Below are 15,239 nucleotides of genomic sequence, written 5' to 3' on the forward strand. Positions count from 1 at the left end.
TCATTTTTGGATAAAAAATAAATTCCTACACAAATCTGTTGTTAAATGAAGAAATGCCATTATATATCTAAGATAAAATATTTATACTTAATATTTTTTTTATTTAATAACTATTTCCCCCTTAGGGGCTAGAACCTGGATCCCTTGTCCTATTCACCCTAATAGAGCTCTATTAGGGTGAATAGGACTTCACACATAGTACACACAGCAGCAGGGAGCTGACTATGGCAGCCAGGGCTTCAGTAGAATCCTGGCTGCCATGGTAACTGATCAGAGCCCCAGGATTACACTGCTGGGGCTCCGATCAGAAGCTGCCACTGCCACCCTGCGATCCATGTTCGCGATTCGTTATCGGCATATCGGCAAGGTTAGATGCTGATACCGATAACTTTGAAAATCCTGGATATCGGCCGATAATATCAGTAAATCCGATAATCGGTCGATCCCTACCTGGGACCACTGCCGATCAGCTGTTTGAGAAGGCACCGGGGCTCCTGTGAGCCCTGTGCCCTTCTCTGTGATTTTTTTGGGCCATGTGACGTCATGTTCATTGATCAAGTGGCCTAGGAGCAGCTCAGCCCCATAGAAGTGAAAGGGGTTGAGCATGATACCAAGCACAGCCGCTATACAATGTACGGCTCTGAGCTTGGTGAGCTGTGAGGAGGCCGGGGCATGCGCATTAATTACTGTGATGCCGTACCAGGAATGGACATCACAGTGCGCATGCGCCGGCCGACGGACTCAGTGCGCAAGCGCGGGATCTCGGCGAAAGAAGAAGTAAGAAGATGGGCGGGCAGAGGGAAAGGATGGGCGGGCAGAGGGAAAGACTGAGCGGTGGGAAGCGACGATAAGGCAGAGCTGCCTGGGCACCTACGAGGTTGACCCCCCCCCTGGGCACTTGCGAGCCCTAATTTGCATATCCTACTAAGATGATTTTTGCCAGTTTTATAAGTCCACGATTGCTTATAAAGGTAACGTTTTTATCAACTGTAATGCTGCTCGAAAGCTATGGGAAGGGTTAAAAAGGTGAGACTGTGATGACAGACTCCCTTTAAAGAGAAACAATTTGATATAGTGCAGTGCACAATACTGTTCTGTTTAGCATACTGTTACTGTATTGTGTGCTATAATGCATACATTCATGTGTGCGAGACTGAAAAATGAACAAGTAATATCTCCAGCTCTAGGGTTGGCCCCCAAAATCAATTCCACTGGTGGGCCCTAGGCACCCGAGTCCGACACTGGGGACATGTGATGTATATGGGACTGTATGATGGGGCTGGGGGGGGAAATGTGATGTATATGGGACTGTATGTTGGAGGCTGGGAGGGAGATGTGATGTACATGGGAATGTATGATGGGGCTGGGAGGGAGATGTGATGTACATGGGACTGTATAATGGGGCTGGGAGGGAGATGTGATGTACATGGCACTGTATGATGGGGGTTGGGGGATGTAATGTACATGGGACTGTATGATTGGGGCGGGGGGGAGGTGTAATGTACTACACATGGGACTGTATGATGGGCCTGGAGGGGAGAAGTAATGTGCATGGTACTGTATGTTGGGGGCTGGGGGGGAGATGTGATGTACATGGGACTGTATGTTGGGGGCTGGGGGGGAGATGTGATGTACATGGGTCTGTATGATGGAGGCTGGGAGGGAGATGTGATGTACATGGGACTGTATGATGGGGGCTGGGAACAGATGTGATGTACATGGGACTGTATGATGGGGGCTGGGGGGGAGATGTGATGTACATGGGACTGTAAGATGGGGATGGAGGGGAGATGCGATTTACATGGGACTGTATGTTGGAGGCGGCTGGGGAGTAATGTTATTTACATGGGACTGTATGTTGGAGGAGGCTGGAGGGAGGGAGGGATTTTTTTACATGGGACTGTGCATTGAAGGAGGCTGGAGGGAAGGAGTGATTTTATTTACATGGGACGGAGGTGGAGGAGGCTGGAGGGAGGGAGTGGTTTTATTTATATGGGACTGCATTGAAGGAGGCAGGAGGGAGTGATTTATATGGGACTGTGCGTTGGAGGAGGCTGAAGGGTGAGAGTGATTTGTTTTACATGGGACTGTGCGTTTGAGGAGGATGGAGGGAAGAAGTGATTTTATTTATATGGGACTACAGTGAAGGAGGCTGGAGGGAGGGAATGATTTTATTTACATGGGACTGTGCATTGGAGGAGGAGGAGGTGAAAAAATAGCTAGAGAGAGTGGAAATAAGGATGTGCACAGTCTTGTACATAAAAATATGTAAACTAACCCGTACCTCGGGGAGTATTACAAACAATTGCATATGGGCCTAGTACTGCATTAAACACAACCTGAATCCTAAACTGAACCAATAACCCCCCAAAAAATACAGTGGTATGCGAAAGTTTGGGCAACCTTGTTAATCGTCATGATTTTCCTGTATAAATCGTTGGTTGTTACGATAAAAAATGTCAGTTAAATATATCATATAGGAGACGCACACAGTGAAATTTGAGAAGTGAAATGAAGTTTATTGGATTTACAGAAAGTGTGCTATAATTGTTTAACCAAAATTAGGCAGGTGCATAAATTTGGGCACTGTTGTCATTTTATTGATTCCAAAACCTTTAGAACTAATTATTGGAGCTCAAATTGGCTTGGTAAGCTCAGTGACCCCTGACCTACATACACAGGTGAATCCAATTATGAGAAAGAGTATTTAAGGGGTCAATTGTAAGTTTCCCTCCTCTTTTAATTTTCTCTGAAGAGTAGCAACATGGGGGTCTCAAAACAACTCTCAAATGACCTGAAGACAAAGATTGTTCACCATCATGGTTTAGGGGAAGGATACAGAAAGCTGTCTCAGAGATTTCAGCTGTCTGTTTCCACAGTTAGGAACATATTGAGGAAATGGAAGACCACAGGCTCAGTTCAAGTTAAGGCTCGAAGTGGCAGACCAAGAAAAATCTCGGATAGACAGAAGCGACGAATGGTGAGAACAGTCAGAGTCAACCCACAGACCAGCAGCAAAGACCTGCAACATCATCTTGCTGCAGATGGAGTCACTGTGCATCGTTCAACCATTCAGCGCACTTTATACAAGGAGATGCTGTATGCGAGAGTGATGAGAGGAAGCCTTTTCTCCGCCCACAGCACAAAAAGTGCCGCTTGAGGTGGGCTAAAGCACATTTGGACAAGCCAGCTTCATTTTGGAATAAGGTGCTGTGGATTGATGAAACTAAAATTGAGTTATTTGGCCATAACAAGGGGCGTTATGCATGGAGGAAAAAGAACACAGCATTCCAAGAAAAACACCTGATACCTACAGTAAAATATGGTGGTGGTTCCATCATGCTGTGGGGCTGTGTGGCCAGTGCAGGGACTGGGAATCTTGTCAAAGTTGAGGGACGCATGGATTCCACTCAGTATCAGCAGATTCTGGAGACCAATGTCCAGGAATCAGTGACAAAGCTGAAGCTGCGCCGGGGCTGGATCTTTCAACAAGACAAAGACCCTAAACACTGCTCAAAATCCACTAAGGCATTTATGCAGAGGAACAAGTACAACGTTCTGGAATGGCCATCTCAGTCCCCAGACCTGAATATAATTGAAAATCTGTGGTGTGACTTAAAGAGAGCTGTCCATGCTCGGAAGCCATCAAACCTGAATTAACTAAAGAGGTTTGGTAAAGAGGAATGGTCCAAAATACCTTCAACCAGAATCCAGACTCTCATTGGAACCTATAGGAAGCGTTTAGAGGCTGTAATTTCTGCAAAAGGAGGATATACTAAATATTGATTTCATTTCTTTTTTGTGGTGCCCAAATTTATGCACCTGCCTAATTTTGTTTAAACAATTATAGCACACTTTCTGTAAATCCAATAAACTTAATTTCACTTCTCAAATATCACTGTGTGTGTCTCCTATATGATATATTTAACTGACATTTTTTATCGTAACAACTAACGATTTATACAGGAAAATCATGACGATTAACAAGGTTGCCCAAACTTTCGCATCCCACTGTATATAGTACGACTAATGAGTATAAAATATTCAAAGTTTATTAGTACAAAATAGCAAAAATAAAAATGAGAAAAATGGTAAAGACATAAGCTGGATCTCCCAACAGAGAGGAGACACCAACAAAGAATCCCCTGTGTATCAGAGACCAACCAGGTAGGTCACCGGATGTCATACCCAGCATGGAGTTACATAACCATGAATAACAAGTGAAATGTCTATCCTAAGGGTGATATACTATCAGCTGTGCAAGTTACATAACTAATAGAGGGCATAATTAAAGACAAATGCAATATCCAAAGCCCCAATAAGGAGACCCATAAGAAAAACACAAAACCAATATTAAAACTGATGATAATTACCCATGGTAGGAAAGGGACCCAGTGCTACCGGTGCAGAACGCTACCTCGACGCGCGTTTCGCCACACCCTCTGGCTTCGTCCTGACGAAGGTTGTGTTGTACATAAAAATAAACTGAGCATACTTCCTGGAGTACTAGGCTGTAAATGATGATTTTATGCGTGTACTGCGCAGAGCCATTGTGCTGAGTTGGTGTAGTGGGCTGGGAGGAACAAGAGAAAGAGGAGTAGGGGGCGTGGGACAGCACTGCTGGGAGGGCTATAGTGGGTGGATGCTGAGAAGAGCTGCTTGATCACAACTGACACTTCCACAGCTAGGATGAGATGGACCAGGAAGTGGAGGCTGCATGGGTAAAGCTCATTTCGATCAAAACATATTTCAAGGTACTGAGTTAGCCAGTGGCGTAGCTAGAAATGACTGGGCCCCACTGCAATTTTTGAATGGGGCTACATCCCACAGTGACCCCTTACTTTCATGCCGCCTCCATACCTGTGGCTTGTAAAGATCGCTCTCTCAGACTAGGGCCGGCAGCTGTTCCATCCGTTTTATATACTGTCACTGTATATAATTTCATTGTGTAATACTGTTGAGGGGGCCCTGACCAAATCCTTTAGTCCTCCTCCTCCTGGATCGGCCCCAAAGCTGCAGCTTCCCCTATAGCTACGCCCCTGCAGTTAGCCTTAGTCTGTCATATTATAAACCACTGTAGTGATATATTTTTTTTATAGACCAGGATAACCCCTTTAAAGGGAACCTGTCATGTGGATATTTGATTATAATCTAACTAATTATATACAATCATTAACTACTAAAAAGTACCTTAGATGTATTCACTTACTGGTGTGACAGATGGTTACCTCATAATATACACACAAAGATGCTGCATGCCGCATGCTAATGAGCTGATTTGAGTCCAGCGTGATGTCATTGAGTCCAGCGTATATTTAATTCAGAGCTATAGCCACACCCCTGCCCACCTGCTGCTGGTTCATATGGAAACAAACTGTCATTCAGCAGCAGGTGGGCGGGGAGAGTCAGGAGCTCAAAAATATTCATGACTCATCATTATCAGCTGGAGCTTTTCAATACAAGATGTTGGCAGATTGACTGGGTCAATTAAAGAAAGTGACCCAGCATTGTGCTAAGAGAATCAGTCACTTATTTATGTTGCCCTTAGTTAGGACACCATAAAACTGGTGACAGGTTGCCTTTAAGAGGAAAAAGTTAAACGGCGTGCCACTGCACTATTTCTTAACCACTTGCATCTGGGCCATTTGCCCCCTTCCTGACCAGGCCTAATTTTGCAAAACTGACATCTCACTTTATGTGGTAATAACTTTGGAACGCCTTTACTTATCCAAGTCATTCAGAGAATGTTTTCTCGTGACACATTGTACTTCATGATAGTCATAAATTTGAGTCAATATATTTCACATTTATAAAAAAATCCCAAATTTACAAAAAATTTGGAAAAATTCGCAATTTTCTAAATTTCTATTTCTCTGCTTCTAAAACAGAAAGTGATACCTCATAAAATATTTATTACTTAACATTCCCCATATGTCTACTTTATGTTGGCATCATTTTGGAAATGTCTTTTTTTTTTTTAGGACGTTAGAAGGCTTAGAAGTTTAGAAGCAATTCTTCAAATTTTTAAGAAAATTGCCAAAACCCACTTTTTAAGGACCAGTTCAGGTCTGAAGTCACTTTGTGGGGCCTACATAGTGGATACCCCCATAAATGACCCCATTGTAGAAACTACACCCCTCAAGTTACTTAAAACCGATTTTACAAACTTTGTTAACCCTTTAGGCGTTCCACAAGAATTAAAGGAAAATGGAGATCAAATTTATAAATTTCACTTTTTTGGCAGATTTCCCATTTTAATCCAATTTTTTCTTTAACACATCGATGGTTAACAGCCAAACAAATCTCAATATTTATTACCCAGATTCTGCGGTTTACAGAAACACCCCACATGTGGTCATAAACTGCTGTATGGGCACGCGGCAGGGCGCAGAAGAAAAGGAACTCCACATGGTTTTTAGATGCCATGTCCCATTTGAAGCCACCCTTACAGTAGAAACTCCCAAGAAGTGATCCCATTTTGGAAACTAGGGGAGAAGGTGCCAGTTTAATTGCTACTATTTTTGGGTACATATGATTTTTTGATCATTCATTATAAGACTTTATGGGGCAAGGTGACCAAAAAATTGGTTGTTTTAGCACAGTTTCTATTTATTTATTTTTACAGCGTTAACCTGAGGGGTTCAGTCAAGTGACATTTTTATAGAGAAGATTGTTACGGACGTGGCGATACCTAATATGTATACTTTTTCTTATTTATTAAAGTTTTACACAATAATAGCATTTTTGAAACAAAAAAATTATGTTTTAATGTGTCCATGTAGGGGCTCATTTTTTGCGGGATGAGGTGACGGTTTTATTGGTACCATTTTGTGGGACATACGCGTTTTTGATCACTTGGTGTTGCACTTTTTGTTATGTAAAGTGACAAAAATTGCTTGTTTTGACACTGTTTTTTCTTCTTTTTTTTTACGGTGTTCACCTGAGGGGTTAGGTCATGTGATATTTTTATAGAGCTAGTTTTTACGGACGCGGCAATATCTAATATGTATACTTTTTTTTTATTTGTTTCACTTTAACACAATAATAGCATTTTTGAAACCAAAAAAATTATGTTTTAGTGTCTCCATGTTCTAAGAGCTATAGTTTTTTTTATTTTTTGAGAGATTTTCTTATGTAGGGGCTCATTTTTTGCAGGATGAGGTGACGGTTTTATTGGTACCATTTTGTGGGACATACGCGTTTTTGATCACTTGGTGTTGCACTTTTTGTGATGTAAGGTGACAAAAATTGCTTGTTTTGACACATTTTTTTTGGTCATGTGATATTTTTATAGAGCTGGTTTTTACGGACGCGGCAATACCTAATATGTCTATTTTATTTAATTTTTTCTATTTTTAACATTTAACATTTTTTTTTTTTACATGTGAAACTTTTTTTTATTTTATTTTTTCAACCCTTTATTTTTATTTTTTTTATATTACACTTTTCGTCCCCCATAAGGTCATACAAGACCTCTGGGGGACATTTACTTCACTTTTTCTTTTTTTTTTCACTGTTGATTTCTCCTGTAACTGGGGCTGACATGGGGCTGTACAGCCTCAGTGCAGTGCTGATCGAGGTCTGTGAAAGACCTCACACAGCTCCTGCACTCTCCGGTCCCGGCGGTCACATGACTTCCACTCGGTGAGTGCTGTGTATGCAGTGATCCAGAAGGCAGGGACACCTGGGCACTGTCCCTGCCTTCTCTCTGGGTTGCCCTGCTGTCACTGACAGCGGGCAACCCCATCAGCAGCTGCACGATTAGCGTGCAGCTGCAGTTTCTGAACGGACGTTCTGGAACGTCCATTCAGAAATAGTGATCCACCTCCCGGACGGTAGGTGGTTAAGCCACTCCTCTAACTCAGCCCCAAATCACTATACTATACTCACCCAGTCCCATCTAATAAAATCTATCATAGGGTACACAGCAGTACACCTTGCAATAAATTAAAGTACCAACTGGTCCTAACTCAACCAGGGTGTCGCTGCAGCTTTGGTGCAATGTCCTCTGGATCCGGAACAAGAAAAAATTATAGAGACTGGTGACTGCCCCAGTGAAATCCCTAGCAGGTGGCACTGTGCTGGCCTGTAAGACGAGCCATCCCAATGTATACCAGGGTAATCTAGGGTATTTCACCCTAGTGCTACCACACGGTACTAATACCCAAATTGTGCCCCCTCACAGTACTAATGCCCACATTTTGCCCCCTTCACAGTAGTTATGCTCACCTTTGTGCCCCTTTACAGTAGTTATGCCCATCTTATAGCCCCCTCACAATAGTTATGCCTGCCTTTGTGCCCCCTCACAGTAGTTATGCCCGCCTTTGTGCCCCCTCACAGTAGTTATGCCCACCTTGAGCCCCTTCACAGTAGTTATGCCCACCTTTGTGCCCCCTCGCAGTAGTTATGCCCACCTTTGTGCCCCCTCACAGTAGTTTTGCCCACATGTGCCCCTCACAGTAGTTATGCCCACCTTTGTTCCCCTTTATAGTAGTTATGCTCACCTTGACCTCCTCCACAGTAGTTATGGCCTTTTTTGTGCCCCTTCACAGTGGTTTTGTCCTCCCTGTGCTCCCCCTTTGGCCTCTAGTGCCCTTTCCAGCTCCATAAAAATTAAAAAAAAAATACCTGCTTCCCTGATGATCAGCACATCCAGCAGCAGGACAAGCTCCCACAAACACATCTCGCTGCTGGCTGTGCAGGAGGCTGATTCCAGGGCTTTCGGCGATCCTCCTGCAGCCAGCAGTGCGAACCTAGACAATAAATTCAGCTTGGGAGTTATCCAGCGTGAGCAGTAACTCAGTATGGAGAGGTACTGCCTGGGGCACAGGGGTCCCTGGGTTCAAATCGTGACCTCACCCCCATCATAACACCTTTGGAATTAACTGAAATACTGATTACAAGCTAAACTTTCCCATGCAACATTAGTACCTGACCTCAGATATGCTCTTTTGGCTAAATGCTCAGAAATTCCCAAACACACCCCATAATCTCATATGGAATGCCTTCCAGAAGAATAATAGCTATTATAGGTGCTAAAGATGCTCAACAATATCATATAGGTGTGATGGTCAACATACCTTTGGTCATATAGTTGTATGTTCTAGTTTATCTAATATATAAAGCTAATATATAATATATGTCTGCTAAAGGAATCCGCACCGTCGCATTTACAATCACGAAATTTGGCACACAGGTACATCAGATGTCCGAGAAGGTTTTAGACTGGGTACGTACTGTTCCTGAGATATTCCTAAAAAGTGCATTAGCCAATAGAAGCCTGGTCACATGACCCTTATCAGCCAATAGAGGCTCGCAGGCCGTTAGTCTCCACATACACACAGTTTTAAACCAGGTTTCCATAACAACCCAGCCATTTTGTTTCACTGCTGTAGGTCAGCTTTAAAGGGGCAGGGGGCGAATAGCAAATTTTTATTAAGAATATCGCCACTTCAAGAATTCGCGAATATTTAGAATATAGTGCTTTCTATTCGTTATATCGAATATTCAGCATTTTTTTTCCCATCTGTGGGCCAATGAGAAGGAAGCAATGTCAAGTTCACACTAATACTTAGTGCACCAATCAGTAATCTTTATTCAGACCTGCTAAAATGTAAAGTTGTTCGAAAAAATATTCTAATCACTGCCGATTAGCGCAATCACGAATATAAAATATATTGGAGCATTTGACTCTAACTGCATATAAAGCTATTGTAATGTTCTGTTGTGCCAACCATTTTCTCCAGTCTCACGAGAAACTCATGAAACTTCTAGCAGCTTGAAAAATTTAGCCAAAATGACCCACGCCTGTATTTCGCATTACGAATTCGCATTACGTGATTTTTACATTGCCGATTTTTTGCATTCTATAAAATAATCTCGAATTCTCGAAATTCGCGAATATATGACGAATATTCTAAAAAATATTCATTAAATATCACAAATTCGAATATAGCCCCTGCCGCTGATCACTACTGTGGATTACACTGTTAAGGGAGCAGAATGCTGTGGAGGTCACAGTTAAGGGGGAAGGTAGGGTGGCCATTTAGGCCTTAAAAACCTTAGCTTAGGCCACGCACCTCCCACTCCGAAGCCGACGGGGATTGAAAAAATGTCAGCTGCAGGGGTGGGAAGGAGGGTGACTTTCTCCCTGCAGCTCACGCTCAGACAGCACAGTGCTGCTGTCTGAGAGTGAGCTGTTCAAAAGGACATCCCTGTGTCCGTCCAGACCCTGCAGGGTGCTGTAGAGGTCACTGTTAAGGGGCGGGATGTTGTAGAGGTCACATTTTAAGAGAACTGAGCTCTGTGGAGGTCACTGTTAAGGGTGCTGGTTATTGTGGAAATCACTGTTAACAAGATGGGGTTCTGTGGAGGTCACTAATAAAGGAGCGGCCGCTGTGGAGGTCACTGTTAAAGGGGAGGGCACTGTGGATGTTACTGTTAAGGGGGCAGGCCGCTGTGGAGGTTACTGTTAAAGGGGCGGGGTACTGTAGATGTCACTGTTATAGTGGATACTGTCGATATATTTTAATGACACACAAACATTAAATGAAATAGATGAAATATACCCGTGCGAAGCAGGGTCCTTCTGCTGGTAAAAATATTATTAAAGTCCCTACATTTAGCAAAACCATAAAAATAATTTCTTCTCTCCATGTTAACACCTGGTTTCAGGTCATGGTCTCCAGCACAATAAATTTGTGACATTTCTCATAAAATATCATTTGTCTAAAACCAAATTATTAAGAATACATATTAGATTATAAAGGGTGCTTCCACCTAAATTTGGGAAATCTGATTACTAAAATAGCCTGGGCTTGTGGGGTACAACAGGAAGGGAGGGATTTTGGGTGGGAGTATAAGTAAGTTGTTCTATGTACAGAAATCATAAAAAAAACTAATACAGCTTGAGCTAAAGAACAGTATGGCTTGAGTGTGCAGATTTTCTTTTTTTCGCTAAAGAAATCTGCTGCATGTTACTTTCTTTTGATGCATGCTTCTCCTGGCTACTGTTTCTATAATATGCAAACATATCTTTAGTCAGATGTTTGAAAAAGTACATTTAGATGGATTGCATTGGGAGCATAATTTCTCAATTATTGATATTAAAATTGCAGTAAGTTAATGCAAACACTAGAGGGCAGTAAACTTGCATTAAAACGAATTTTCCAGCAAATGTTTTTATGCAGCTCATATACCTGAATTTTTATTTTATTTTTTTAAAGTCTGCTCCATAAGGTATGATTTTTGCATTAAACCCCTTTCATGTATGCATTCATTGTCTCTTTTTTTTTTATCTTGCTAGACGCCTACGCTTCCAAGGGCTTGTCAGATAATCCAGGCTTGGTTGCTGTTTTATGTATATTTATATCTGTTCTCTGCATTGCTCTTGTGGTGACTGCTGTGAGGTTCTGCCATAAGCCGAATCCAGAATTTCAGAAGCTGGAAGATGTCCCAATGGTAAGAAGACCATCAGTTTTATATATCATACCTCCTAACTTTTGAAAATTGCAAATAGGGACAATATGTGCGTCGAACCGCAGCAATTTATTTTTTATACTAGGCCATGCCTCTAACTATGCCCAAAGCATAACCATACACGCCCAGTCCACTTAATGCCCCCACATTATTCTTCCTCTGTGCCAGCACACAGTTGTAATGCCCACTTGTGCCCCTTTCACAGTAGTAATGCCCCTCACAGTAGTTATGTCCATATTTGCCCCCTACACAGTAGCTATGTCCAGATGTGTTCCCTTCACAGTAGGTATGCCCAGATGTACCCCCTTCACAGTTATGTCCAGATATTCCCCCCTCACAGTAGTTATGTCCAGATATGCGCCCTTCACAGGAAGTAAAAACCTGGCTCTTCCGATGATCATTGTATAGGTGGATCAGAGGCTGAATCCACTGCTCCTCCTACATAGACCAGAAGTGTATCATCCATATTCCACAGACACTGCTCAGCTGAAAATTAATTTCCAGAGTATCTCTAATCAGTGGTCAGTGAAAAGCAGATCACAGATGCCACCAATGTTTTCAGTGATTTTTCACGAACACGTAGAATTCAATGGATGTGTTTGTTTAGTTTTCTGTGTAGTCAGTTATAATAAAGGAACACTTTCTAAAGCAGTTTCTTTATGGCTATAATCACAAAGGAAATCAAATGCCATGTCCCTACATGTGGCGTATTGCAGTGAAATTTTAATCACAGTCATAGTACATAAGTAACATAGTACATAAGGCCGAAAAAAGACATCTGTCCATCCAGTTCGGCCTGTTATCCTGCAAGTTGATCCAGAGGAAGGCAAAAAAACCCTGTGAGGTAGAAGCCAATTTTCCTCACTTTAGGGGATTAAAAATTCCTTCCCGACTCCAATCAGGCAATCAGAATAACTCCCTGGATCAACGACCCCTCTCTAAGTCACATGGTTGGTGGTTTAAAGGGAATGTGTCATCCAAAAATGAACTATTGTTTATGTCACATTTTTATGTTTAACATGTTTTAAAAGATATTTATTTATTTATTTATAATTTTGCATGTCACTATATAATTTATTAGTAATATCTAAAAGTATATATACCCACATCAAAAAATAAAAATAAAACTAAAGGTAAATTAAATGGAGATCAGTATCACAATCTGTGACTAATGTATGAATTCAATAGGATACAACTGTTACCACATGTGTGGTTACTCACGGTACTGTGGATCGCAATGCTTGAGGGATTGCATTCACCATATCATTCAGTGAGGGTTACTTCAATGTTGACTGTAGAGACTTGCAATCTGAGCTCCTCCAAAATTTCAAGAAGGAGCACAAGAATGTTGTAGCATTACGTCCGCTTTTAGGCATCAGAAAAACGGTCCCTACATTTCTTTACTGTCCCTGCCTAAAAGCGGAGTTATCGCTTCGAAAGGGGCAGCCCAACTTATCGGTGGCTGTAACCTCACTAAGAATCCCTACCTGTCCAATGGTTCCCAATCACAATATCTTGTCTTTCAATCAGTTGCCCAGTGTAGTATAAAGTCTCTAATTTTCAAATGTCCCGACACATTTTCCCTACTTGAATGTATCGGTTCATCAGGGGACTGGTATGAAAATTGCACAATGGCATGAAAAGATGAAAGGCCAATGGATGGTGTTGACCTGCGACATTGATGGCTTCCCGCCACAGGTCAGCACCATCCATTGGCATGTGTTAAGATCAAGTGCGCAGGCGCCGAACACAGTGTGTGTGCCACCATGCATGCGTCCTTCGCGCATCTGACAAAGAGGCTTGGTCAGATCAGTGCATACCCATTAATGTTTACATGCTCTATAGCGCATGCGCCCGCCCCTTTTTCAGGAATCAGTACTACTGGCGGGCAGATTCAAAACGCTGAACTGCGCATGCGTGAAAGCTAATGACCTGATATGCCGTACATTGCCCACAGATATTACAGAAGCCAAGTGCTCATGGCATAAATGATCAAATCATTATGTTTTACATATCATAAGGCCCCATAATAAAATGCATATGTATATCATAATATGTCAAAATTATTCGGGACTAGTGATGATGGAGCATGCTCGGCGAACACCTGTTCGGTTCGAGCATCTCGATGCTCGGCAAATGGCGGTATTCGGCCAAATACTGCATGTGCTCGAGCGCAATGCTCAACTCTCCGCCCCGCACGTTTCTTGGCTGCTACGCAGCCAATAAACATGCAGGCAAGTACTGCCCTCACTGTAATGCCGTAGCCATGTTGGTTGATGGCATTACAGTGATTGGCTGTCCGGAACGCAACATCAGGTGCTATATAGCACTCAATGACGCATGTTCAGCTCAGTCTTAGTCAGGGAGAGCTGTGCTGAGGAAGGGACAGACAGTGTAGGGAGTGATTTAAGAATATTATTACCACCAAAACTTTTTAGAGACCCAAAAGTCCTTTTAAGGACTATTGTGTGTGGCAGCAATATCTATTTTTAGCGCATCCTGTGCTAAATAGCGTACAATAGTTAGGCCGCTGCAGACAGCGACATTAGCTGAGCCACATCTCCAGTTTAAAGTTTGCATATCCCAAAAATATCTGACATCCAATGTACTTCTTCTGTAGACGGTGTCCGCTGTGGACAGTGACATTAGCTGAGCCACATGTCCTGTGTAAAGTGTGCGCATCCCAAAAATATCTGTGACATACAGTGTCCTTTTTCCATAGACTATGTCCGCTGCGGACAGTGACATTAGCTGCGACACATCTCCTGTGTAAAGTGTGAGCATCCAAAAAATATCTGATATCCAGTGTACTTTTTCCGTAGACTATGTCCGCTGCGGACAGTGACATTAGCTGTGCCACTGTCACAGATGTAGTAGGGGAGAACACCAAAAGACAACAAGAAGGAAGAGGAAAGACACTAGGCCTCACCGCTAGGTAAGAAAAGGGTCGCTACCTATAAAACCCTGCTCCTGGCACTAACTCCTATCCGTATGGACACCTCTCGATGGTAGCGATGCCCATACACAGGAACCTGTAAAACCCTGGTAACCCTCAGATTCCCTAAAGGTAACGAATGGGCAGAGACAACCCGTTCCTTCCATGGTGAAGGAACCAGCGTCTCGCTGAGGCCTAGTAAAAAAACAGGGGGGGGGGGGGATACAAAACACAACAAGCAGAATACTTAACTTCTGAGGATGATGGATGAACAGGACTTCAACAAGAACCACACTCCAGCTCTTCCAAAACCAAATAAAGCTATCCAGAGCAAGAAGTGATGGGTAGAGTCAGACTAAATAGGGAGAGGTAAAGGTCACATGATCCACACCTGAACAGGAGGTGTGGACATACCAGCAACACACAGACAAAGTAAAACTAAAAGAGGCTGTCAGATCAATCATGTGCAGTCAGTCTTTCAGACCTTCTAATGCCTGTCACAGGTGTGACAGTTAGCCCCCCTTCTACGGGTGACCTCCGGGCACCCAGGACCGACCTTATCAGGATGCATTAACATCCTCTCCTCTGGTCCATACCCTCTCCAATGAACGAAATACTAGAGGGATATCCGGAGAACTCGGGAGTCCACAATCCTGCTGATCTGAAATTCTAAATTGCCATCCACCAGAAGGTAAGGAGGACGGCTCAACAGGTTCGACACATTTCTTTAACAACGATTTATGAAATGCGTAATGGAATTTCAAAGCCTGAGGAAGTTCAAGACGGAAAGCTACAGGGTTAGCAATGGCAGTGATCTTATATAGAC

General features: G+C 42.8%; 1 protein-coding gene across 3 annotated transcripts in view; it reads left to right on the plus strand.

Moving 5' to 3' along the window:
• The window catches only part of LOC120989600 (cell wall protein SED1-like), a 353,322-nt gene that overhangs the window by 276,254 nt on the left and 61,829 nt on the right, over positions 1–15,239 (plus strand). For all 3 annotated transcript variants that reach the window (XM_040417805.1, XM_040417806.1, XM_040417807.1), the window contains one exon: positions 11,306–11,460. In XM_040417805.1, coding sequence (XP_040273739.1) covers positions 11,306–11,460 — 155 coding nt within the window. The remainder of the gene's footprint in view (positions 1–11,305; positions 11,461–15,239) is intronic.

This window comes from Bufo bufo, chromosome 2 (assembly GCF_905171765.1).
Source record: "Bufo bufo chromosome 2, aBufBuf1.1, whole genome shotgun sequence".
Lineage (NCBI taxonomy): Eukaryota > Metazoa > Chordata > Amphibia > Anura > Bufonidae > Bufo > Bufo bufo.